This window comes from Rhinoderma darwinii, chromosome 4, assembly GCF_050947455.1.
Source record: "Rhinoderma darwinii isolate aRhiDar2 chromosome 4, aRhiDar2.hap1, whole genome shotgun sequence".
Taxonomy (NCBI): Eukaryota; Metazoa; Chordata; class Amphibia; order Anura; family Rhinodermatidae; genus Rhinoderma; species Rhinoderma darwinii.
In genome coordinates, this window is record NC_134690.1 from 180,907,460 (window position 1) to 180,934,953 (window position 27,494).

At 43.2% G+C, this 27,494-nt stretch overlaps 1 protein-coding gene across 1 annotated transcript in view; it reads right to left on the bottom strand.

The window, feature by feature from the left end:
* Window positions 1–345: 345 nt before the first annotated feature.
* CILK1 (ciliogenesis associated kinase 1) overlaps window positions 346–27,494 on the bottom strand; it is a 42,057-nt gene continuing 14,908 nt past the window's right edge. The window contains exons 6-14 of the mRNA XM_075861954.1: window positions 21,724–21,856; window positions 19,977–20,148; window positions 12,180–12,347; window positions 10,900–11,193; window positions 9,184–9,380; window positions 6,610–6,752; window positions 5,645–5,740; window positions 4,809–4,910; window positions 346–3,303 (exon numbers count right to left, since the gene is read on the bottom strand). Of these exons, the coding sequence (XP_075718069.1) occupies window positions 3,146–3,303; window positions 4,809–4,910; window positions 5,645–5,740; window positions 6,610–6,752; window positions 9,184–9,380; window positions 10,900–11,193; window positions 12,180–12,347; window positions 19,977–20,148; window positions 21,724–21,856 (1,463 nt within the window). The 3' untranslated portion in view covers window positions 346–3,145. The remainder of the gene's footprint in view (window positions 3,304–4,808; window positions 4,911–5,644; window positions 5,741–6,609; window positions 6,753–9,183; window positions 9,381–10,899; window positions 11,194–12,179; window positions 12,348–19,976; window positions 20,149–21,723; window positions 21,857–27,494) is intronic.

A 27,494-nucleotide genomic window follows, 5' to 3' on the forward strand; every position in this document is an offset into this window, starting at 1 on the left:
TACAGGGGTATTCTCATATTATAAAGTGATGGAGTATCACTAGACTATGCCATCACCTTAATGTTTGGTGGGGATCCAACATCTGGGATGGAGAATGAAGTGGCCGGATCGCTAACTTACCACTGTTTTTCCAGGAGAGCAAGCTGCAGTTTTTCTGCACAGCCAGTTGGCCGGTGTTTCCGCTGTGCAGGGAAAAACATAGAAGGGGACGCAGCGCTAAATCACCACTGCAGCCCCTTCAGTCTCAGGATCGTGGGGGTCCCAGAGGTCGGACCCAACTGATCATAAAATGATGGCATATTGTATGGATAGGTCATCCCTTTATAAGATGGGAATAACCCTGTAACGGACGAAATGCATTTTTAATGACCTATGGACAAAAATGTTTTTTTGCGCAAAATTTCTCTGTATACAAGAGAGACATATCCGTCTCTTATACTTCTAAGGGTATGTGCACACACAAACTCAAAAACGTCTGAAAATACAGAGCTGTTTTCAGGGGAAAATAGCTCCTGATTTTCAGACGTTTTATATTCAAACTCACGTCTTTTGTGGCGTTTTTAACGGCCGTTTTTGGAGCAGTTTCTATAGTCTATAAAAAAAACGGCTTAAAAAAATGCTGAAGAAGTGACATGCATTTCCTTTTCTCGGCCGTTTTTTTTACGCGGCTGTTTTGAAAAAAATGCCCCATCGGAACAGAACGCTGTTTCTCCCATTTAAATCAATGGCCAGATGTTTGGAGGCGTTCTGCTTCCAATTTTTCAGCCGTTTTTCTGGACATTTATGGCCCGGAAAACCACTGAAAACACTCCGTGTGAACATACCCTTATAATTTTTCTTCTTTTTGGATCTAGTCCTGGCTTTGGATGAAAAAACTGCATGTTAGATGCCAGCCTTATTCCACAGCAAACAACTTGGAAGCAGCAATTTATAACTCACTGTGTTAAACTCAAGAACTGGAAATTCTGCTTTCACTGCTCAAACGGTTACTTCGGGTATAACCATTTACAATAATTATTTTCGAAAACTTTGGTAATTTGACTATTGGTCACCATCTGCTTATAACAGCAGCTGCCTTGACTAAAGGAGTATGTCGAATGGAGACCATAATGTAAAATTTGGAGTTTTCGGAATATCTGCACACTTGCATTACAAATGCTCCCACCAAAGAGGTAATTGACCTTCGTGGGGGAACAGATTAGGATAAATGCATGTCTGTCAGACATCAGTTATTTACTTCATCAGTGAAATGGATCACTGTACCCAGCGAAGTGTTTGCACTGTGAAGTCTGGCATACATGCGTTTGCTGCACACTCCGCATCTGCTGACCATCATCTTACACAATATGCATCGCGCTGTATGCTTTACAATACATGAAACACTAACACGTTCTGCCCTACTTGTCGGACCTTTGTCTTACAGTAACCTCTGGAATGATACAAAAATGTAGTAAAGCATTTGAGACCGACGTGTAATGAAATCTGAAAGCAAAAACAAAGTAAAATAACTTTACGTCTAAAAGGCCAGGCCTCAATGGTGACTTCAATGCTTCAGTTTAGAAAAGACCTTGTAAAAGTAGCGAAAATCTAACCTGGTTGAATTTTTTGCTATGGTCACAAGGTCCCTTCCAATGTTCTTTTGCAATTGGCAGTAACTAGCACGAATTGTGGGCACTACCTGTTCACCTTTGCACCCTATCCTTATTAAGGTATAACCACATGCAGCAGATGTGTTGCAGAAATTCAGTTCCATACTTCTGAATGGGGTTGTTTCTGCAGCATACACATGGATTTATGTTAAACGGGACAGTTGCAGAAATTTCTGCAACAAATCTGCAGCGTGTGAATATACCCTTACCCTATGTTTAGTAAAATATAGGCATGCTGAAAAAAAATAATCTGTGCGGGTATTTAGGTAATACTGGAGACAGTGAGGGTGACTACAATAGTACAGCATATGCTATTGGTACAGGCCTTTTCTCAAAATAAAAGCCCTTTAGGCATGCCGTAGAGAAAAGAAAAAAAACGAGCAAAAATATAAATGGAACTTTATAAGAAAACGGAGAAAAATAGTACGCCAGCACAGAAAAGTCAGGGCATATATCTGTTAAAGTGGAAATATACAACCCACGTGAGTTAGTGAATAACTTACTCTGTGATAAGCGTTTGTGCACTGCAGGTCTTAGTAAAGTTTACAGCTGTCGAATAGAATAAAGTCAGTGCCTGTTAGCATTTAAAAAGAAGTGTACCACATTGGCCAGCAATGTTCTGCAGATTATCCAAAACTATGAAATTAACGTTACCCAAGACAATGCAAACAAGTAACCGGGTAATGTTTCACTAATGTAAACACACATCATAAAAGAAACACTCTGGGGAAAATGCATAATCTGAGCTTTGTAAAACCTACCACCTGATAGATTTCATGTCACACGGACTCCATTTCAATGATGCACAGCCATGCTTACTCTATGTGCCAGGCGGAGGCTGCAAGACAGACAGCGGTCACACTAAATATTCTCAGACTCACAAATTATATACTACTCTTTGGCTAAAAAAAATAAAAAAAATAAACCTAAAAAATGTGTGACCTCTGGTGCCAGCCCTTCATCTAGCAGTGCTGGTAGAGAATGAGTGTGTTATTCTTCAGGCTAAGGTCTTGCCTGGACAACCCCCAGCTGTGGATCACTGAAATGGATCCACTGTGCTAGGAACTACCGTACTTCAGGGGAACATAAAAGATTTGAGCTGCCAAATGTCTAACGTCTATGGGGGCTAGCAGGTGCACTCCATTATCTGATGTTGGAGAAAACAGAAACCCAACAGTACATACTTTTCCTGTCAGATAGCCACCTATGTACCCCCGCCCCATTGAAATGACATGTACATTTGGTAAAGCCGTATGTCGATAGCTATTTATTATACAAGGTGACAGATACTGCCTAAACTAGAGAGTTTGACATATAAGCTGGTTATCTATACCTACAGGATACTGCTTACGGCACCACTGAGAAGGTGCTCTCCTCTCTTGTCTAGAATACTATACACAAAATAAACAATATATACGATGCAAGACACAAAAGTTGCTTCAATGGCTGGCCATACAGGTTGATATAATACATGCCAAATAAAGGGCTATGCTTGGCTATCTGCGCCCGCCGTATTTGGACATCCAGTCTGTCCTTCCATGAATTGGCTGAAGAGCAGGTGGTGGCCTCGGAGACAACGTAGGAGAGCTTTTAGACGGAGAGTTGATGGTAGACTGCCCCAGATATGATCCAACAGATTTTATGGAACCAAACTCTAAATGGACAGATCGAATAAACAGCAGTTATGAAAATGGGTATTGGTATAGGCTATTCATCCCCCCCAATAAAAGAAAAATCTAAGACAAATTTCCTTTAAGAGAAGTTTTGGAAACAAAAACTAAAAATACCTATGAAGCAAAAGTGGGGTTAGACATTTGAACCGGATCTAGACATCACTTGCATAGAGATTATATGTTCTCCCTGAGCTGGGCGGCATTTTCTGTTTCCTACCCCATTCTAGCATGCTTAGGTTAACTGGCTTGAAAGTTGACCTAACTTGTGCTTTTAGGATAGGGAAATCAAATAACGGCACAGAGGGCAGGGACGGATGTAAATCAATACATTCTACATACAACACTGTACAACATGCAGGTGCATTACTAATAAAGGATAAAAGTCAGAGGTCAGCGTGAATCCAGTCCAACAGAAGAAAACTGATCAATATTTTGAAGGGATTGAACTCTTGGAGTCAGCTGCCAAGTACTAGGTTAAAAAAACTGGGAATGATCTTCTCTATGATGTAGGTGGCAAGTATTTACCGGAGTGCGTATGTGTGTTTTTTTTTTTTTAATAGAGACAAGCTGCCGACACCTGGCAGCACATATCTGTTGGGGGAAAAAAGATTGGGCACGTTGAATTTCCCCTAAGAGTAGGGTTGCCCCCATACACATTAGGTTATAGTCTGATCCCACGGAGGTTGGCGGGTTTGGCAGACGTATAGCTTTTGGTCTTGCAATGAACAGGTTTTACCATTTTTTCTGGATGCTGGTAAAGACTACCTACAACCTCTCAAAGACACTGATGAGGAAGGTACAGGTAGACCGGTCTCTACCCTCTGTGCTTTCTACCCTGCCACTTTCATCCAGCTCTCAGTAGGAGCATAATTGACAGCAGACCTGAAAGTAATAGGGGGAATTTATTATTAAGACTGGCATGTTATACACCAGTCTTAGACTGAAAAGCTAGAGTAAGCTACGAGACATTTATTAAGAGGCAAAAGCCTCTCAGATGTATCGCATCTTTTGGCCGGGCAACCCAATTGTGAAGCAACAACGCCGGCTGTGTGTCGTACACCCCCGACCCCCCCGTTAGCAAAAAAACGAAACAAACACCTTAGTGCTACTCTTCTTCCCTCCGAATTCTTCATCGTTTTAGCACTGCTTATACAAGGACCTGATGCCGAGCAGTGTCAGGAACTTATATGCGACGCAGCACTTCCACGTCATGAGTGCTGTGTTGAATATAACATCTTGACGCTGCTTGGCATCAGGTCCTTGTATAAGCGGTGCTGGAGTGATGAACGAACTGGGGAGGACAGAAGAGGAACATTGACTAGAATTATTATTTTTTTAAATTTATTTATTTGAAGGTCTAAAAAAAACTGGCATAGAAAGTTTGGTAAATTACCCCCATAGTGTAAGATGAAAAAATGTCCATCCCCAAACATGTTTGGGTTCATATAAAAGAATATTAAAAAAAAACCAAAAACCAGCAACTTACTTTGAGATAGGTCTGTAAGGGGTGCTAATCGAGTCTTTGGCATAACGGAACTCAATTCCTGTTTCCAGAAAGTCGGAATGTAACCAGTAACTCCGGTTGGTCCTTAAAAGGAGAATAAATTTATAGAACATTTCAGAGGATGCCATTTCTAATCTATACAATAAGCTGGCCAAAGAAATGTGGATATAGAGCTAGAGATATCTGCACTTCTGCCATGCCTCAAAGGACCATGTAGCCAATAATTTCCTCCTTTTTTTTTTCTTTCTAATAAGTATTGGTAATAAGGCCTCATGCACACTGTAATATGCCACCAGAGCCTGCTGTGGGCCATAGTTGTACTCTGTGTGCCATCGGAGGCAGTATTATGGAGTTTTTCTCTCCTAGAAGGATTGCTCTCAGAAGCACTCGTGTGAGGAGCTTAAAGAGGGGAAAAAAAAGTTTGCATATATGCTCTAATCCATTATGCTTAACTTCTTGGAATATCTGTTGGGAGCATGTGGAACCAAGGTGAAATACATGTTAACGTATGCATTGCATCCATATACGACCCTACATGGAAATGTATAAGTACATACACATTGCACCTTTCTCACAGGTTAAAGGAGTGCCGCGGAATTCCAAAAATATGGCTGCTTCCTGCCAAATCTTTAAAAGATTACTATATAAAAATTAGGCAAGTCCAATAACAATGGAGATTTTCTAAATCCATCCATTATGAATTATAAGGGGAAAAAAAATGATGGGGTCAGAATCCCCTTTAACATAATAAATTAGCAAGTTAAACCCTGGACATACAATAGGTTTGTGCTGAAGGATAATAGAACATTAGGTTTTACCTGTTGGCATAGCAAGAGGTTTCATTGGCCATTGGTTAAAGGAATTCATTCCCTCTTTATTAGGGTTACTGCCAGCGCTGCTTTTAATAGATATTCCTGAAGAAACAATACATAAACATTTTTATGTTAATCACCAATATCACATTGAAAATAAATAAGACTAAGAAAGGGGGTTTTACACTGACCGATTATCAGGCAGACAAGCGTTTACAGAACGCTCGTTGCCAATAAATCGCCCTGTGTAAACAGAGCAGTGATCAGAAGATGAACGAGCAAACGCGCTACCAATGTGATAATAATGTATGCGGACGAGCGAGCGGAGTAACGACCGCTCGTCCCCATCCGTTGTCTCGTTGATCGGCGCTCACTGCACCGGCCGATTAAGAGCCGGTGTAAAAGGGTCGAAATGTTGCATTGCCAGAATTAAAGCGACAAAGTATGTGCCGTACTGCAGTATGAATTAGACCTGTCACGCTAGGCTACATCTGCAGAAAGGATTGTGGATTACAATGTCACTATATAAATAAAAGTTGTAATTGTACTTGTTATGAAATGATTCAGCCTAAGCTAAGTGAATGGCCAAAAAAATACCCAGTATTGTTGATTAAAAGGAAATCGGTCAGAAGGTCCATTTTGCCCTAACGTGGGCAGCACGATATAGCGAGAGGTGGTCTGATCACACTAAAGAGCCCAGGGGTTTTAAAGAAAATATAGGTTTTATTAAGCACCAGCCTTGGCAGAAAGTTTCTGCAGGGCGGCACCACTCGAGTTTGTCCCCGCCCAGTTCAGAATGATTGACAGGTCTCGCTCAACTCTCAACTAGGTTGGTTCCCTTTAATTTCAATACCCAAATACCAAAAGAAACATATCTAATAAAAGAAGTTCTGAAAAGAGTTATTTGTGGATACATATGTATGGGTGTGTTTGCTTTCTGAATTGCTCAAGTAAATAATTGTTGTACTGACCAGGCAAATACCTGGCATGTTTCAGGTAATGTTGCTTAGCTGACGTTCTTCTGGATGCTGCCGTGTCTTGTCGGGAGAATGAGGAATGCAACGGTCTAGCTGTACCACCGTCTTCCTTCAAATCTAAAATGCTCTCAAAGCTGCTTCTAAAGAAACAGATAAAGTGATAAAAGTAAATTAAGAAATTTTGTGTGAATGATATAAATGCATTTCTGAGGGAAGTAATGATTAAAGTTTGGGTGTGGATAGATATTGTAGTACATCCAACCAGCATCAATGGGCCTCTATTGGTCTGGTTGATGAGAAATAGTTTTGATTATAAATGTCAAAAACATGTATCTAGACTTAACCCCTTAATGACCGGGCCATTTTGCACGTTAATGACCAAGGATTATTTTTTGTTTTTCCACGGTCACATTCCAAGAGTCGTAACTCTTTTTTTATTCCGTCGACATAGCCGTATAAGGGCTTGTTTTTTCCGGGACGAGTTGTATTTTGTAATTGTACCATTTTTAGATGCTTATAACATATTGATTAACTTTTATTAACTTTATTTTAGGAGAGAATTGAAAATAAGCAGCTATTCCAGCATTAATTTTCACGTTATAAATTTACGCCGTTCACTATGCAGCGTAAATAACATGTTAACTTTATTCTATGGGTCGGCACGATTACAGGGATACCAAATGTGTAAAGGTTTTATATGTTTTTTCTACGTTTGCACAATAAAAAGCCTTTTAGAAAAAAATTACTTGTTTTTGCATCGCCGCGTTCCAAGAGGCGTAATTTTTTTATTTTTCCGTCGATGTGGCCGTACGTGGGATTAATTTTTGCGGGACGAGGTGTAGTTTTCCTTAGTACTATTTTGGGGTACATAGGACTTATAGATGAACTTTTATTTTATTTTTTATGGGGGGAATGGGAGAAAAGAGAGAATTTTGCCGTTGTTTTTTGCGTTTTCTTTGGACGCCGTTCATCCGGCGGTTTAATTAATGTGTTCATTTTATTGGTCAAGTTGTTACGATCGCGGGGATACCATATATGTGTATGTGTGATTTGTTTTGACCGTTTTATTAAATAAAACCACTTTTTGGGGCAAAAAAGTAGTTTTATTTGACTTTGACTGTAATTTTTTTTATTTTTTTTTTCACAAACTTTATTTAACGGTTTTACTTTTTTTTTTAGTCCCACCAGGGGACTTCACTATGCGATATGCCGATCGCATATATAATGCTTTGGTATACTTAGTATACCGAAGCATTATTGCCTGTCAGTGTAAAACTGACAGGCAACCTGTTAGGTCATGCCTCTGGCATCGCCTAACAGGCAGATGCTGAAGACAGACCTGGGGGTCTTTGTTAGACCCCCGGCTGTCATGGAAACCCGACGGCGACCCGCGATTTGTTTGCGGGGGCGCCGATCGGGAGACAGAGGGAGTTCCCCCCTCTGTCAAACACATTAAATGCCGCTGTCACTGTTGACAGCGGCATTTAATGGGTTAAACTGCCGGAATCGGCGCGCGCTTCGATTCCGGCAGTTGCAGCAGGAGCCAGGCTGAGTATAACAGCCGTGCTCCTGCCGCTGATCGCGTGGGTAAACTGTCAGTACCCGCGCGATCACAGGACGGATATATCCGTCCTCCTGCGCGAACTAGCAGCTGCTGAGGACGGATATATCCGTCCTTCGGCGTTAAGGGGTTAAAGAAGCTGCCCAGGAGGCGGTTAGTACGAAGGTGAGGCAGGGGGGATTCGTACGAACGAGGGTGAGGAGAGGGGGTTAGTACGAACTATTATTCCCAATCATTGCCCAGTATAAACATATCCAGCGATCAAACAAAACGCTAATTTTTCTTGTTTGATTGCTAGGCTTGTTTATACAGGGCAATGATCGTGAACGAACTTTGCTACAAACGATCGTTCACGCAAACACCACCTCTTTAAAAAGGCCCTTAAAAGGGGTTGTCCAATCCCTAAAAATAGATAGCATATGGTCACTCGCTCACATTGGCGAGTCACAGTTTTACAACCTTCTCCCATTGAATTCGAAAAGGCTGTAATACTGTGAACCGACGCTACTGCCGTGTGAGCAATCAGGGAAATGAAGGGGAAGCAGCACTTGTACAAGCGCTGCGTCCGCTTCAAAACAGCTGATCGGTGGGGGTCCCTGCAGTCGGACCCTGACCGATCAAATATGGATGGCCTATCTGGAGGATAATCCATTTTTAGTGTCTGGACAACGCCTTTAAGTGCTTGAGCATATAGGCTTGTAGACTTTTTCAGAGAGCTTTGACCACGCCATTTTGACAATGAATTTTATTTTACATGAGCAGTCAGTCAGCTGTCAGTATACACAGGAAGCTGCTAAATAGGATTAAAATGAGGTCTTGTAAGAGTAAAAGGACAGTGGCGGGAGCTATAATAGAAGAAACATTGTGATCACACTGCAAGTTATATGAATAAAAAACAGCTAACATTAAATTTGTATTTATCATTCGAAAATATTTGGCCTACTAAAATTGTATATTGTTGACGGGGCTCTTGAATGGGAAAGCAAATGAAACATATCTTCATTTACCTACAAAGACCATCACCGATTGGTCTATGTTTTTCATTTTTCACTTCAGTTCTGTTGTTATTTGAAGAGCCAATATCCAGGTCTTGAAAGTCCTCCCACTCATCTGAGCTCTTGACGGTTTTCGTTACATATCCCCATCGCCGTCTATTCTTTGTGTTAAGGTTCAGAGTAGAATTCTCCAAGTTAGAGGCGACTTTCTGAAATAGTAAACATATAGATGCAAAGTGATCACCAAATGCCTATACATCCAGCTTTTTAAACCAGTCTAAAAGCTATGCCAGATGGGTGGTTTAACCAGTGTGGTTACTGAACAAGGGGCCTGCCACTAATAAATGTTGGGTACATTGCCACAATGTTTAACAATCTGTGGGTGGAATAGTAGGGGAATTCTTGCAGCACTGGATATCTGGTTTGAGGTCTGACATGGTGACAGCCACATTAGAGGTCAACCAGCTTATACAAGAGATATTACTGGTTAAATTGTTTCTTTAATACATTTGCAGGTATATTTTGGTTTTCTAATATATATATTTTTGGCAGCCAAAACAAGTAATAGCGCAATAATGGCGGCATACAGCCACAATCCCATTAGAATTAGTCAACTAGATCCTCTCTGACATTCCAGATAAACAGGATTCCCATACCCTGTCAAACTTCTATTTATTGCTTTCGGGTGCAGTCGGGTTATTTTTTTGTTTTCTTTTCCTCTTTTTTTTTTTAGCCATTTTCTCTATTCTTAGCTCGGTTGTTTCACGTCAGCAACCCTTTTAAAATGAACCTGGTTTCTCTCATCACTGACAATCAGCTGTTCTCGCCAGGTGGCCGCTGCAAGGTAAACATAGCATTACAATTATTGGTCACCCATGTAATGCATGGACGCATCGGGTTCACCAGTGTGGGAATTGCGTCATATGGAATAGGGTTGTTGTCCCCAGAAAAGTCCCTTTAATACTCTGTACCCAGAAGACCAAGTAGTCTTTATACAAATTTAAAATCTTATAATTCGTTTTCTATATATCTGATGTTTCTGTTGCTCAGATGCCATTTTGAATTACTATTTGTACCAACACTACACGTAATTGTGATTAAAGCCTTTGTACTTGGATGCCTATAAGATTATATTTCTCGCTGATTTATGATTTTATTTGTATTCTCTTAAACTTCAATAAAACCTCTGAAGTTATTTGGTATAAAAGGCGGCGTGTGTCTTCTTTATTCTAATAATAATACTTACAAGTGCTCATGAATGTTTCTCTTCTGCACAGTATTTCTCTTGGCATAGTGGTTTGTGTTGGCAGCATCACAGGTTTACCCATCCAATAATCCTTTTAATCTACCCAAGGGTGCAGAAGGAAGGAGCATGGATTTATGCGCCAACCACCTGTCCTTATAGTAGGTTAGGTTGGTTAACCCCTTGTTGTGCGGTACTGCTGCTGAGACTAAAGGGAAGACTATGTATAGCTACAAATCTCATCTTCTATTCCGTAGGCTACAAAACAGCTCAAATGTACCCTGGGAAATCGCTCCTGATAAGTTTACTAAAAGTAATCAATCAAGCAGAAAATAGCTATAAAACATACTATGAACATGCAATATTTTAATAAATATGTTATAACATGGTACTTTTACTTAGCAGAAATATCTGGAAATAGAATTCAACTAAATATTATTTTTTTTTGCTTAAAATACACGCTAGACATTGCAGCATCTACTCACAGGAGGAGCGGCCCTGTTGCTTAGTTCTGGCAGAAGAGTATGGTTTAAGTGGTCTCCTTCTTTGGGGTCTATAGATGTGCTCAGCTTGAAAGGTTGCCCATTTGACTGGCTCTGCTGAAGGGTTCGTGATGAAAGTCGGGATTGATATTTGGGTGGCGGCTGGGAAGGGGGAACAGGTTTGATGTGTAATGGAATTTGCTTCTCTTGAAAGTCTCTCGGAGGTTTTGCTAACTCTTGAATTCTTTGAGGCGTACCAAGAGCTTGACCCACAAGAAAATAAGGGTGCCTGAGAGCCTAAAACGCAAATATATGTAAAACAATGAAACATTCATTCTCTAGCATTAAGCAGCAATTAGACACGTAGGGGTATTAGTGCAGCATTAGGCCCTACATACAATGGCTTATAGGTTTATTTAGCAGGAAGTAGGGTTCATGTATCAGCATTAGTCTAAGAGAACCCAAAATCAAATAGAATAGAACAAGCATCACATCAAAGTCTGGTTTTATGTAAATAAAGATCAAAGGCTATGAGGCTTTGCATAAAAAAACAAAACAGTAATTGGTTTTACTCACAAATTGTGCACGTTTTTGCATCTGCAGCTTGCATGTAATAAAATACATTGCAAGCTGCTCGATGCCATTCCGTGTCTATCCCGATAGCCAGGCCCACTGACGGCTCAGTCTGCACCCCCTCCTGTTTTCTCCTGAACGTGAATCTCAAGGCCTCATGCACATGCCCATAGATGTATGCACAGTCCGTGATTATGGCATGGACAGGCCGCAGAGCGTCATCCGTGGGCCGTCCGCAATCACAGACCGTGCACACACAGGATGTGCATGGACTTCAATGAGCTCGCACTGCAATTGTGGACCGTATAATGACAGGTCCTATTTTTTTGCGGTTGTGTCATTGGCCCATAGGATAGAATCTGTTTATTACTATTCGCAATTACGCCTCCGCAATTGCGTATAGCATGCGGCCGCAAATGCCCGGTCAGGTGCATGAGGCTTAAGATCAATTAGGATTATATTTCATCAAACCAACCGATTACAGGATACATAAGGATACAAAAGGGAAAGTTTTTGTCCCACATACAGCAGTAAACTAGGGAGACATCTATGCATATCATAAACTAAATACATGACAGTCAGAGCCAAAAACATTTAGGCCATGTCCCTTTAAGATTACTAGACTGAAATGAAGCAGTAGACAATTAAGAAGCTTCTTCAATTTAATCTCCATAGCCTATTGAAAACAATGGAAGGTGAATAGCGATTACCTTGCTTGCTGTTGGCCTCTTTTTAGGGTCCCATTGTAGCATATCACGCATGATCTGAATCCCATCACTACTTGCATTGGGGATTAAGGTTTTTAGATTATTTGGTACACACTGTGGCCAGTGAAAACTCATTGAACTGGCAAGTTGGTAGCCTTCAGGCCAGTCATTCTGGAGATTAGAGAAAGAGGGGAAAAAAAATGAATACTGGGAGATTTATAAAAAAAAATTGTGGAAATGAGAACTTGAGCAGTTGCCCATAGCAGATTCCAGATGCAGCACCCTTCCTTTGCACTAACTGAGAAATCTCCTCACCGAGTACAGTACAGTAAACGTCAGACACCAAGTTAATTTACCATTATACATTTTTTGTTTCTTTTTACACGGATCTGCACAATAAAAAAATTATAATTTTTTTTTAATTAGTTACAACATTTTCGATGTATTTTGATAGAACTAAAATTTAACTGGACCTAATGCAAGTGATTAAATGGGTTTAAGTCATATGTGTGGATTTCTAATGAGAAACTAAGCATTCACTGACTATCCCTTAAGAGTTCTGCTTGTTCCCTTTGTGCTTATAGTTGGGGTAGGGCTTGGTGGATTAACCCAATTAATTTTATTCATTCACCGTTTCGGGGCCTGAAGATTCGGTTTCTGCACAGAATCGTGATATGGATTCATTTTGCAGAAGGAATTCTCTGATCTGCTAAATCTGCCATGATCAACTGTAAGTGCGAATATTGTGAAGAGTCTTTGAATAGCAACAGCTTAGCCACGGAACAGTAGATTATGTAAACTCAGAGCAGGGCCGCCAAATTATGAAGCGCGTAAAAATCTTGTATCTTCTGTTGCATCCCTCATTACAGAGCTCCAGACTGCCTCTGGAAGTGACATCAGCACAAGAACAGAGTCGGGATCTTCATTAAATGGGTTTCCATGGCTGAGCAGCTGCACACAAGTCTAAGATCACCATGTACAAAGGCAAGCGTTAGATGGAGCGGTGTAAAAAACGTCGCCACTGGACCCTGGAGAAGTGGAAACTTGTTCTGTGTAGCGATGAATTATGTTTCACTATCTGGCAGCGTGATGGATGTATTTAGGTTTGGCGGATGCCTGTAGAACGCTACCTACCGGAATGAATAGCGCCTACTTTTGGTGGAGATAGTCTGGGGCTGTTTTTCAGAGTTTGGGCTAGGCCACTTATGTCTAGCGAAGGGTAATGTTAATGCTACAGCATACAAAGACATCAGACAATTGTATGCTTCCAACTTTGTGGCAACAGTTTGGCAAGGGAAGGGGAAGAGGGAGAAGCGTGTGGAGACAAAAATAATATTGAACACTTTATTAGTTTTTATATATTTATGAATAGTTTAAAAATGAACAACAGCACATAGAGTAATCGCAGAGACCCCTATAGATCTGCAATGGAGGGAATGAATAAGCCCTGTATATTAGTATGAGCCCAACCTTGATAAACTGTAAGGTTATGTACAAATAGCCTAAATCCTTAACTTTATGGAAGGGTCGAAGAAGTAAAAGTAAAAATGCTGATGTCAGTTGCCCTGCGCTGAAATTACAATGCGAGGCAAATGAATGGAGAGCCTGTGTTGCTATGCCTCCACTCGTGCGTCAAGCAGGGGTAGTACAACAGCAGTCAGAACAGGCTAGAAGGTGACTGCAAAGTGTGCTGCCCCAGGGTCAATAGACCATCTGTTGATAATCAGCGCTGTCACTCCTCCACTCGTGTGTCGAGCGGGGAGGGGATGACAGAAGCTGAGCGTGGAGCTGGGGTAGAGCTGCGGTGTTGGCTGTCAAAAAGTGCTCTGACAACACCAGAGCATAGGAATTACAATTGACAGTCACCACTATCGCTTCTCCGACTAAACGGAAGGAGCGAGGCTACTGTGCTATTGATTCCATCGGAAAAACAGAAACCTGCCGGAACGGTGACAAACGGAAACCATTAGCGAGGTTTCCGTCACCACTGATATCAAAGGTGATGCGAACGGAAGCTAAGGTTTCCGTTTGACTTTCCATTGCGGGGTTCCAAGACGGAAACCTCCGACGGAACCCCGGAAGGGAAAGCGAACGCGGACGTGGACAGGCCCTTAAGCTGCAAACCCAGCAGCAGGGGAGCAGCCAGGAATACAAAGTACTGGAGCCCTGCCTGCCATACAGTCTAAATATACAACTCAGCTCTCTACTCACTGAAATATCTCAACAAGGAGATGAACAACCGGAGCAGGTAAAAAAAGAGGTGAAATCCTCAACGCCACAAAAAAGAGACAAATTGATAGTTTTTTAGCGCTCAGACGGTTGTTGATGTAAAGTCTGAAGTGTCCATCAAGGGTTTGGCCTTCCCCCAGCTAGAATGCAGAAAGAACTATTCAAATTTCCACTGATGTGTGCATCTCGCTGGTACTTGTGGGTCCACACTGAAATGAAACTGCAGAAATGCAACTGCTTGCTGTGTATATCCTCGTACGTGATGTTCTAAATCTCCAACAAGGGAGAAAAAGGAGATAGTGCACTACCTTTGGGAAACAACAAATTCCACGAGTTTATTCCATAGTTACAAAAGCAGATATAGATAAAAGCATAAGATAAGCTCTTGTAACACGCCAAATAATGCTATCAATCAATCAATTTGTCTCTGTCATACAGTCTGCTAGCGTGCATCACAAGAACGGCTAGGCGGCTCATGTATGAGCCGGATCGCTGAAGGGAAGGAGGCGGACAGTTAAATTGACTATTTCTAGGACCAAGGCTGATTGTTCATGAATTAAAAGAACGCCCGACGAGCGTTTCGCCGGTATTTCCGGCTTCTTCTAGGGGCGGGGATCACAGGACTGACAGCCCCACTTGTGTGTCAAGTGATGATTGACTCAGGAAAGAGCCAATGAAAAAAACATAATTTTAACAATATGTTGCAATGTGCCCAGAATTAGCTAGTATAATACAAAGCCATATCTGTGGTTCACACTTGTAGATACAATTTAGTAACAAGTTACAGTACTGAAATAAATACGTTTTAAAGTTTACTATAGAGAAGTGTGCAATTAATTCATGAACAATCAGCCTTGGCCCTAGAACCTAGTAAATTTAGCTGTCAGCCTCGCTCCTTTCGTTTAGTCTGTGAGCGGAGAAGCGATAGTGGTGACTGTCAATTGTAATTCCAATGCTCTGGTGTTGTCAGAGCACTTTTTGACAGCCAACACCGCAGCTCTACCCCAGCTCCACACTCAGCTTCTGTCATCCCCTCCCCGCTCGACACACGAGTGGAGGAGTGACAGCGCTGATTATCAACATATGGTCTATTGACCCTGGGGCAGCACACTTTGCAGTCACCTTCTAGCCTGCTTCTGACTACTGTTGTACTACCCCCGCTCGACGCACGAGTGGAGGCATAGCAACACAGGCTCTCCATTCATTTGCCTCGCATTGTAATTTCAGCGCAGGGCAACTGACAGCAGCATTTTTACTTTTACTGCTTGGACCCTTCCATAAAGTTAAGGATTTAGGCTATTTGTACATAACCTTACAGTTTATCAAGGTTGGGCTCATACTAATATACAGGGCTTATTCATTCCCTCCATTGCAGAACTATAGGGGTCTCTGCGATTACTCTATGTGCTGTTGTTCATTTTTAACCTATACATAAATATATAAAAACTAATAAAGTGTTCAATATTATTTTTGTCTCCACACGCTTCTCCCTCCCACACGCTTCTCCCTCTTCCCCTTCCCTTGTCAATTACTGTAAAATCACTGGTGGTGCACACCCAGTGTGGCTTCCTACAAATACAATTCTCAAAAAAACCTTTGAGGCCTCTTGCCATTTCTTTGATATGGCAACAGTTTGGTGAAGGTCCTTCTTGTTCCAGCATGACTGTGTACAAAGAGGTCCATAAAGACATGGTGTGATGAGTTCCGTGTGGAGGAACTAGTTACCCGCACAGAGCCCCAGGGCATCTTTAACCATAGGTCGAAAGGTGCAATAGAACCGGGCCCCCTGGCAGCGGCACCACTTTCAACTGTATCCGAGTCTTCAGCTCCATTTCCCCCATTCGTTATAGTGGGCTTCAGGCGTCTAGGCCCAGGGCAGGCTGCGCAATGCAACATGGTTAGCGGAGTATCAGGTTGTTGTTTTTTTTATTTCAGGGGTATGGCCATGTGCAGGGGCACAAATGAAGGGGGCCACCCTTACTCTATGAGCAACTATTACCATGTGGGGCACAACAGGGGGCAACTATATCTGTGTGGGGTATAAACAGGGATACTTTTAATGAGTGGTGCTCTTGTCGTCACAAAAGGGGGTTACGATTACTGTATGGGACACAAAAGGGGTCACTATTACTGTGTGGGGCACAAAAGATAGCATTACTACTGTATCGGGCACTAATACTGTGTAGGAGACAAAATGAGCCAATATTACCATGTGGGACACAAAAGGTAGCACTATTAGCCCTTATTCACACGACAGGGTTTCCTGGCCGGGTGACGGCCGTTCATAAATCGTCCGTCACACGGCTGCATTAGGAACAAAAGACCCCTAATGGGGCTATTCACACGACAGATTTTTTGACGGCCCGGGAAACCTGGCCGTCAAAAAATGGGACATGCCCTATTTTCGGCCGTTTACCCGGCCCCCATAGAAGTCTATGGGGCCGGGTAATACACGGCCATCACCGGAATGTGTCCCGAGTGATGGCCATGTATTCCGTCGCTCACGCGCTCTCTCTCTCTCTCTCCTCCTAGTGCAGAATGCATGTGAGGAGGAGGGTCTTTTTTTTGCTCCCTGTAGGAGTCGGAATCCCCAATCCCCGGATTGGGGATTCCGCTACAGGAGAAGTAAGGGACTACGCTGTCCATATATGGACACAGCGAAGTCACTCACTTCTGCAGTGGAATCCCCGACTTTATGGCCGGGGATTCCGCTACAGGAGAAGTGAGTGACTACACTGTCCATATATGGACACAGTGACGTCACTCACTTCTGAAGCGGAATTCCCGACCTGTGGCAGAGAATTCCTCTCCAGGAGAAGTCAGTGACTTCTCCTGGAATGTGGTGGTGGGGGGGGGGGGGGCAGGGTGGCATCACCTGCAGGGGGCAGGGTGGCATCACCTACAAGGGAGCTCGGTGGCATCACCTGCAGGGGGCTCGGTGGCATCACCTGCAGGGGGCTGGGCGGCATCACCTGCAGGGGGCTGGGCGGCATCACCTGCAGGGGGCTGGGCGGCATCACCGGCAGGGGGCTGGGCGGCATCACCTACAAGGGGCAGGGTGGCATCACCTACAAGGGGCAGGGTGGCATCACCTACAAGGGGCAGGGTGGCATCACCTACAAGGGGCAGGGTGGCATTACCTACAGGGAGCTCGGTGGCATTACCTACAAGGTGCAGGGTGGCATTACCTACAAGGTGCAGGGTGGCATTACCTACAGGGGGCTGGGTGGCATTACCTACAGGGGGCTGGGTGGCATTACCTACAGGGGGCTGGGTGGCATTACCTACAGGGGGCTGGGTGTGGCAACAAATTTAGGCGGGATTCACACGACCGGGTCGCGCCCGAGCCCGAGTGCCGGCCGGTAAAATCGTCCCTTCTGCCCGGCCGGTTTGCATAAAGTTTTGCATCCGTTACGGGCCGGGCAGATCTGGACAGTGACATCAGCGGCAACTCCTGAAGGGGAATCCACATGTGTTCGGGGATTCTGCTTCAGGAGTTTCCCCTGATGTCACTGCCCAGATATGGACAGAGACATCAAGCGCTCTGTCAAGGAGCGGAATCCCCGAAAACATGGGGATTCCGCTCCTTCAAGGAGATAAGTGGGGCTAGTACATAGCAGAGCGGGGAGATACCTCACCGCTCTGCTATAGTGGCGTCGCTACAGTAGTAGCAGCCGCAGCAGCTGCTAGCGGCGCCATGGAAGGTGTCGCCGGGCCAGGGTGCTTTTAACAGGCAGGGGAAGGGAGCCAGCGCAGCGCTCCCTTCCACCTGCTGTACACCCCGGCCCTGCCACACAGTGTACAGCGTAGCCATTCGTCCGAATGGCATCAACTCCTCCTCCTCACATGCACTCTGCGCTGTGAGGAGGAGGAGACAGAGTGCAAGCCACGGAAAACCCGGCCATCACTCGGGACACATTCCGGTGATGGCCGGGTATTACCCGGCCCCATAGACTTTTATGGGAGCCGGGCACCCGGCCAAAAATAGAGCATGTCCTATTTTTTGACGGACAGTTTTCCCGGCCGTCAAAAAATCGGTCGTGTGAATAGCCCCATTAGGGGTCTATTATTCCTAATGCAGCCGGGTGCCGGCCGATTTATGAACGGCTGGCACCCGGCCGGGAAAACCTGTCGTGTGAATGAGGCCTTAAATTAAATTCATCCGATTTTAAAACGGAAAGGGAAAAAAACGGATGCAAAACAGGTCAAAATCGGCCGTTAAAAACGGCAACACGGCCCGGAACGGATGCAAACCGGCCGGGAAAAACGGCCGTCACTCGGACCCTGTCTTGTGAATGAAGCGTTACTGTGTGGGGCACAAAAGGGGGCAACTATTACTGAGTGGGGCTCTTGTCGTCTGGGGCACTATTACTGTTTGGGTCACGATCTATCTGGTACTAATGTTTCAGGGGCTGGAAGAAGTCATCATGGTGGTCTGGGCAGGATAGAGAGTGAAAGGGAGAAATAACTACAATCAGCGAATAAAAGGGAAAGAGATGCTTAAAATCAGAGAAGACGTCACCAGCGAGCCCAAACCTTTCCCATTAATATCTAAAAAAAAATGCCTGTAGAGCTGGGTTTACATTGAAGTTTCTTGCTAAGATGTGTTGAAATGGCCCTGAAGAGCCCTGTTCTCAACCTCATCTAACAACTTTGGGATGATGAAACGCCAATTGCGAGAGAGCTTATCATCCAACATCAGTGTCTGACCTCACAAATGCTCTTTTTGGCCGAAGAGATACAAATTCCCACAGACACACTCCAAAATTTTGTGGAAAGCTTTCACAGACGAGTAGAGCCTGTTACAGCTGCAAAAAGTGGGCCCAACCCCATATGAACACCCATTATTTGGAATCAGATATCTAACAAGCCCATAAATGGGAAGGTCAGGCACCCATATAATATACATTATATGGCCAAAACGAAGAAATTAATCAGCACAGAATTTCGAACCGATTTAGATTAAAAAACAAGAACACAAAAAGCTATTCAAGAATAGACTTTAGTTTTAAGGTAAAATCACAACCGAAGGTTCAGCAGTGTCTCCTGCCAACCACAGCCTGTGCTGCTAATCAGGGCTCCGAACATTTTCAGTCTACTTCTTACCAGACAGGGTTGCTAAACAGTTATTCATCAGAAACAAGATAGACTAAATAGAAAAAACAAAACGTGATAGAATAACTTCTTCTTCTGTCCCCCGTTGTTGAACGGGGCGGCTGTCAAGCATGCTCCAAAGTCTATGGGACTGACGGTAACAGCCGTGAACGGCGCTCGGCTGTTTCCATCATTCTCATAGACATTGAAAGGAGCAGCTAGCTCATGCTTGACCGCTGATCCATTCAAGCCCCTCCTCACTGCGGAGGTTGCAGTGAGGAGGATCTGGGGGTTTGGGACACTCGTTCTCACGCTCAGTGGGATTCCCAGCGATCAAAAAATCATCATGTATTCTGTGAATCAGTAATAATTTATGATTTTGGAAATACCCCTTTGAGTTTGGCCATGATACAGAGACAGATTTCGAATACACACTACAAAAGTACTGCCATAGTTTGGATAACTTATTACTCTTACCTTCTTTGGTGTCCCTAGAACCTGGCAAATCTTGAATATGGTGTCTATTTCACTGGAGCCAGGGAAGAGAGGCCTTAGAGTGTAAATTTCAGCCATGATGCAGCCAACAGCCCAGATATCGATGGGGGAGCTATAGCTTGTCGATCTAAGTAGAACTTCTGGTGCTCTGTACCTGTGGATGGGAAAATCAATAGCGTTTCTTCCTTATTGAATACAAAAGTGTGCCACAACAACAAGCTATTAAACTGAGAGGTAGATCAATTAAATAAAAAAAAATTAAAAAAAGGCAGGCATTTTGAAAGAAATACCTACATCAAGGCTGATGCGCCGAGCGGATCTCTAGCATCGATAGTGGTGAGTTCTCCATGATCATTTGCTTTCTGCAGGTTGTAGGAATCACAACTGGTAGAATTGCTTTAGACTTGCGAAGTATCAGTATGCGATGTTTGAGCAATTCTGTTAGATCAGACATCGGTCAAAGTGGTGTTACGGTTCTTTTAACTTATTGCTGGTAGCGCGGTACCCTCGTTTTTATTTTTTGTACTTCTAACTGTTATAGTGATAGACTGTTAGGCAACAGCCACTGCTTTATCAAGCTCTCTACTAGATCATACTATTGTAGTAGCGCTAGTGTGTGTATTTATTTTCACACAAATAACAATAAGATATACTTGAACCTACACATACAGAATAGCTTGAATAATAACTCATTGCTTTACGTACAACATTTAAGCAAACAAGGCTTAAAGGAAACCGGTCATGTTGAACAGGCTTTCTGATCTGCCAGCAGCGTGTATTACAGTAAGAAGGAGCTGAGCAGATTGATATACTTAATATTTGCCCACAAAACTATATAACTTGTAATTTATTCATTAAAATCCCTGGACATTCTGGGCTTAATAGTCCAGTGGGTGGTACTAGTCAGCGACCGATGGCTCATATGGGGAAGGTTGGCAATCATTGAGTGAGCCGGCCCGCTGGACTCCTAATCTCAGAATGTGCAGGGATTTGAATAAACAACTCATCATAAATAGTTTTACTCCGTTTAGCTTCTTCTACTTTATAACATGCTGCCTGCAGATTTGACAGCATTTTCAGGGTGACAGTTTTGCTTTAATATCAAGTGGATAGTCTTTGGAAGAGGCTTAGAAACTTGAATCCTCTGCTTTAGGAAACTAGATACACCAGGGTATGTCCTTGTAAATGCAGGATAGCAACACTTGTTTAACAGGTGAAGAGGGCAATTAATACATACAATTTCAGAAATGTGCCCACTATACATACTATCCTGATATATCCCTACCCTCACTATATTTTCAGATATAAATGGAGGTAACTTTCCATGGAAGAGAATACGTTACACACACATACAATGTGCACTAAATATCTCCTGGGTAAAAAATTACCCTTCTTGCCTTAAAGGATTATTCTCCATCTCCCGGCCACCCGGTTGTGCAGGGAACTGCAGCCGGCCCTGATCACTTGAATGGCTGGGGCGCCGCTGTGCAGGAAAAAACAGTGAAATAGGCTGCTGCCCCTTCATTCTCAGGATCGGTGGAGTACGAGAGATCAGACCCCCACCAATCAAAGTGAAGGCATATCCTAGCGATATACCGCCACTTTTTAAGATGGGAATACACCTTTAAATGTTTTTAATTAATAATTATATAAAAACTCAATCGCATCATATAGCAGGGCTGTGAATTTTGTAGCATAGTTTATTTTCAATGACATAATGCCTCTTTACCATCGAGTAGACACATAATCTGTGTAAGGTGGTCGAGATCTTGTTTCTCGAGCTAGTCCGAAATCTGCTATTTTCACAAGCTCTGGTCCTATGCAAAGGAGGTTTTCTGGTTTTAAGTCCCTGTGGAAAAACCCTGAAATCACAAAAGTAAAAAAAATGTGTACAATTTTAATACCGGTTTTCAATGCAAATATAAAAGCAGTTTAAAGCGTACCTAATCATTCAGGTGACTTTCATAATAAGAGGTCATGTGTGTGTACATGAGGAACCTCAAGATTTTTGTGCTCACCGTATAATCTATTTCTCATTGAATTAAATCGGGAAACACAGCACCATGGATACAGGTCCCTGCAACTAGGAGGCGACACTGGGTAGGAGAGTTTTGACTCCGCCCATACAGGCCGTAACCTTGCCACAGACGCTGGATAATTCAGTTCAGAGATAGGTGAAAAAAAGAAAACCTGACCAGTCAGACAAGTCCTGGGCCCGAAACAAACAATAAGAGGGCAGGATCTGTGCCCCACATTTAATCCAAAGAGAAATAGATTTTACAGTACAAAAATCACGTTCGCTCGTTAATATCATTGGGGCACACCAAATCATGGCACATCCTCAAGAGTGCCCAGGGGGTAGGAGGAAGGAAGAAAAAAAAAAAAAAAAGTACAGCCATGCAACCTGCCTGCAACACTCTGCAACCCAGACTGGCATCAGCAGAGGTCAAAGAATGATTTTTGCAAACTTTGTGAAGGTGTGCACAGAGTCCCAGGTAGCAGCCTTGCAGACCAGAGCAACTGAAAAGCTTGATGCCTACCATCCAGGCAGGAGGCACCAATAGCCCATGTAAAACGCGCAGCGACCAAATAGGTTGAACTTTACTTAGACAAATACGTTTCCAAAATCACGCAATCGGATGCTGCTAAATCCTTGCGTGAACCTTTAGGAATTTAAAAGAAAAACAAAAAACGGACAGACCACCACCGTATCAGTTTGTATGACCAAAAAGGGAGATTTGACAAGGCAGCAAGTTCCAAAGCCAGCCTGATGGAGGTGACAGTCACTAGAAAAGCTACACTCCAGGAAAGGAGACAACTAAATGTCTCTCAAAGGTTCGAAACGAGCCACCTGAAGAGCCCAAGAACCATAATAAGATTTCAAGGCTCAAATTTATGTCTGATAGGAGTGGCAGGATGAGCCACCCCTCGCAAAAAAAGTCTTCACCGGAGAACAAAAAAAAACGAAGTTCTCTGAAAGAATGATGAGCAGAGACCTGACCGTTCATGAAAGATAAGCCAAGTCCCTATTTAAGGCCAAGTCCCTGTTTGCAGGAAGGACCGAACCCTAGGTGTGGAGCATTTCATATGATGGAGATTACTCTGTTCACGTTAGCGGAAATAAGCCTTCTACCTTGGCTGAGCCAGGTTTTCTGGCCTTCAACATTGTCTAGAAGACTACTCAGAGAACCTCTGCTTTAACAGCCACACCAATAAAGGCATCTGAGGTAAAGTGGAGTGGAATAGCGGACCTTGGGTAAGAAGGTCTGATAGAAGCGAAACTAAACAGTAGAGAAGAAAAAACACAACACAAAGCACACATGGTAGAAGCGGAAGATGTGATAATGTTGATTGGGTCAGCGCACCAGACCCAACAGGGCCAATCCGGTGCCACCACAAATCTGTGGAATGCCTTCCCTTTTGAGTTTTCTGGACAAGATCAAAGGTACAGATGCAGGGGAGAGAATTCTTTCCATGAAGTGACCAGTGTGTCGACTGCGATGGCCCTGTAGGTCAGAACCATGTGATTGACATAAGGCACAAAGTGATCCACGTCCAGGTAGCCCCACTTCTGCCATAGTGGATAGAATACTTCTGGGTGAAGAGACCACTCTCCTGGATTTAGTCAGTCATTCTCCACGGAGTTACTCTGTGACCTGATTGTCCACTCCTATGTGGATCGCTGACAGCAATGGAATATGCTCTGCCCACAGTAGGATCTGAAAGGACTCCAATACAGTCTACAGTCGCCCGAAAACTGGCGCCACCCTGGTGACTAAGATAATCAACTGCCCTGGAGTTCTTGGTCTGTATCCTGACCGGCCGACCCTGAAGAAGCCAATGGGAGAGGGCTAGGAAGATTGCCTTGAATTTTAGATGGTTAATCTGTAAGGACATCACCTCCTGCGACCAAGTGCCCTAAACTTGAAACATGATGCTCAATACCCGCATTTAAAAACAGATAGACAAAAGGAACATCCTGGTGAAGAAGAGCCACATCAGCTGGAGTCCCACGTAAGAAGGACTCTTGCTGTCCTGGTATTGAGGATCATTAAAAAAAAAAACTCCATGCTCCGATTTTGGACCAATGAGGACTTTTGGTTGATCATCCACCCGAGCCTCTTCAATGTGATAAGTGAAACAAAAGAAACGCTGGTGGGTCCTTACAATGGGGATATGGAGGTATGTGTCAAAAATGCTGATGGAAGAGAAGAATTCTCGCTGTTCCAGTAATCCGACCACTAACCTTAAAGAGGCTCTGTCACCAGATTCTCAAACCCCTATCTCCTATTGCATGTGATCGGCGCTGCAATGTAGATAACAGAAACGTTTTTCTTTAAAAAAAACGTTCATTTTTGGCCAAGTTATGAGCTATTTTATATATATGCAAATGAGGTTTGAAATGGACAACTGGGCGTTTTATTTCGTTATGTCCAACTGGGCGTGTATTGTGTTTTTAACTGGGCGTGTTTATGTGTATGATGCTGACCAATCAGTGACCAGTCAGCGTCAACACTCCTCTCCATTCATTTACAAGCAGCAGAACGTTCTTACTAGAACGATGTGCAGCCAGATACACAAGTGTCCTGATAATGAATACACATGAAATCCAGCCTGGACGTCATGTGTACTCAGAATCCTGACACTTCTGAATCTTTTCTGAGACTGCAGCAAGAGAAACGAAATCTCGCGAGATTACGGAGCTAAACGAGATTTCGTTTCTCTTGCGAGTCAGAAGTGTCAGGATTCTCAATACACATGACGTCCAGGCTGGATGGTCATGTGTATTCATTATCAGGACACTAGATTAACGTTAATCTAGTGTCCCGATAATGAATACACATGACCATCCAGCCTGGACGTCATGTGTATTGAGAATCCTGACACTTCTGACTCTTTTCTCTGAGATTTCCAGCAAGAGATTACGAGTGGCTTGCTGGAAATCTCACAGAAAAGATTCAGAAGTGTAAGGATTCTGAGTACACATGACGTCCAGGCTGGAGGTCATGTGTATTCATTATCAGGACACTTGTGAATGTGGCTGCACATCGTTCTAGTAAGAACGTTGTGCTGCTTGTAAATGAATGGAGATGAGTGTATGATGCTGACTGGTCATTGATTGGTCAGCATCATACACATAAACACGCCCAGTTAAAAATACAATACACTCCCAGTTGGACATAACGAAATAAAAACGCCCAGTTGTCCATTTCAAAGCTCATTTGCATATATATAAAATAGCTCATAACTTGGCCAAAAATGAACGTTTTAAAAAAAACTAAAAAACTTTACTGTTATCTACATTGCAGCGCCGATCACATGCAATAGGAGATAGGGGTTTGAGAATCTGGTGACAGAGCCTCTTTAAGGATTCCATGCGAAACCTCTGAATGCTAACCAAGCAGTTCAACTTCAAGTCCATGACTGGACGAAGATTTCCGTCCTTCTTGCGGACAGTGAAGAGATTTGAGTAGAATCCCTGAAAATGTTCCCACTCAGGAACTGGGACAATCGCTTTTCCTAGGAGAAAGTAATAAACAGCCTAGGAAAAGCAGAAGCGCGATCCGATGCACGAAGTGGAGTCGACAGTAGAAAAAAAAAAAAAACAAACTAAGATTAGGGAGCTTTGAGAACTTTATCTTGTATCCAGTCACCGCCACCATCTCCAGAAACCAAGCAGAGTCCACATTAGCGAGCCATGTCTCCTAAAAGGATAGAAGTTGGCATCCCACTCAGATATCCAACACAATTGGGGAGACACCTTCATATTGAATATGTGTTGGCAGAGCGGGGGGGGGGGGGTCCTGGGCCACGGCTGCTAAGCAGGTCTAAGCCTAAACGAGCTTTTGGGACAACTCTTACTCCTGTCTGGTCTGAAAGAAAACGCTAGGGAAAGAATTAAAGTGCTGAGACTGGAGAGAAGGCTGTCTACGGCGAGGGCAGTTCTGAGGCGAAAGGGTTCTTACCGTCAGTAGCCTCAGAAACAATCTCATCCAGCAGTTTACCTAAGGACTGCCACCAACAAAACGAGAGCCAACCAGGGCCTTCTTGGAATCCAGATTTCAGCCAAATACAGCGCCATATGGCAATTCAATTAACTGATGCATGAGCAGACGCAGGGAAGCCTCTGTTAAATCTGACCTGTTACAATTCAATAGCTAACTATAAATTTTTCTGACATACAGAGTTGACCAAACATTTATATTTATTTCAGCATCCTAGAAGACAAAAATATCTAAGACACGACTGTATTCTGGGTATAAATGACAGCCAGAGATCAACAGATCATGCAGACTCAAGGCACACTCTGGTGTCAATGGACAGATACATGATCTCCCCAGATCGGTCTGTATCTTCAACAGGACACAGACAACTGTCCTATGCAATGACTAAGTATTATTTACTTTGTTCCTGTAATTGTAAAACCACAGTATTCTATATTTTCCTGCATCTATCGCTTTACAATATTCACAAAGCCTGCATTTAAATAAACAATTTTTTTTTGTATAAGTATCATAGTCCTCCTGTTACATAATGAACAAGAATATTAAATAAATCACAACCAATATTCAAACAGCCACAAATAAGAATTTTGAAGCGTGGTTTACTGGAGAGGTGCGCTACTCTAAATTCTACTGCGGTGTTCCTGCCAGGATATCGCGGTGCTACTGCTTTATTCACACCCAAGCAGATGCAAAAGCTGGGTGCAAAGCAGAACCTGCGGCCATAAAAGTAGACCGCTTGGGAATCCAACTTTTTGTCAAGAGGATGAGTGAAGCCGCATCGGACCGTGGGATGTAGTGGTAATTAATAGCCTTGAGATAGGTGGATTCACAGAAGAAACAGACCAGTCCTCCTTGAAAAGAAACCGTATCTGTGCGTACGTAAAGAGGCTCTGTCACCACATTATAAGTGCCCTATCTTCTACATAATGTGACCGGCGCTGTAATGTAGATTACAGCAGTGTTTTTTATTTAGAAAACCAATCAGCATCATACACTTCTCTCCATTCATTTACACAGCACATAGCGATATAGCTATATAGCTATGTGCCACCACATACACAAAAACAGTGTCCTGACAGTGAATATACATTATCTCCAGCCAGGACGTGATGTCTATTCAGAATCCTGACACTTCACTAACGTTTCTGTGAGATTTACAGCAAGTCAAGCGTAATCTAGTTTTAAATGACCGTATACAGCATAATCTCACGAGATTACGTTTGCCTTGCTGTAAATCTCACAGAAACGTTAGTGAAGTGTCAGGATTCTGAATACACATCACGTCCTGGCTGGAGGTAATGTATATTCATTATCAGGACACTGCAGTAATGTTAGTGTTTGTGTATGTGGCTGCACATAGCGATATAACTATATCGCTGGTGCAGTGTAAATGAATGGAGAGAAGTGTGACGCTGATTGGGCACTGATTGGTCAGCGTCATACACTCCTCTGTACAACGCCCACTTGGTCTAAAGTAAAAACACGCCCACTTGGG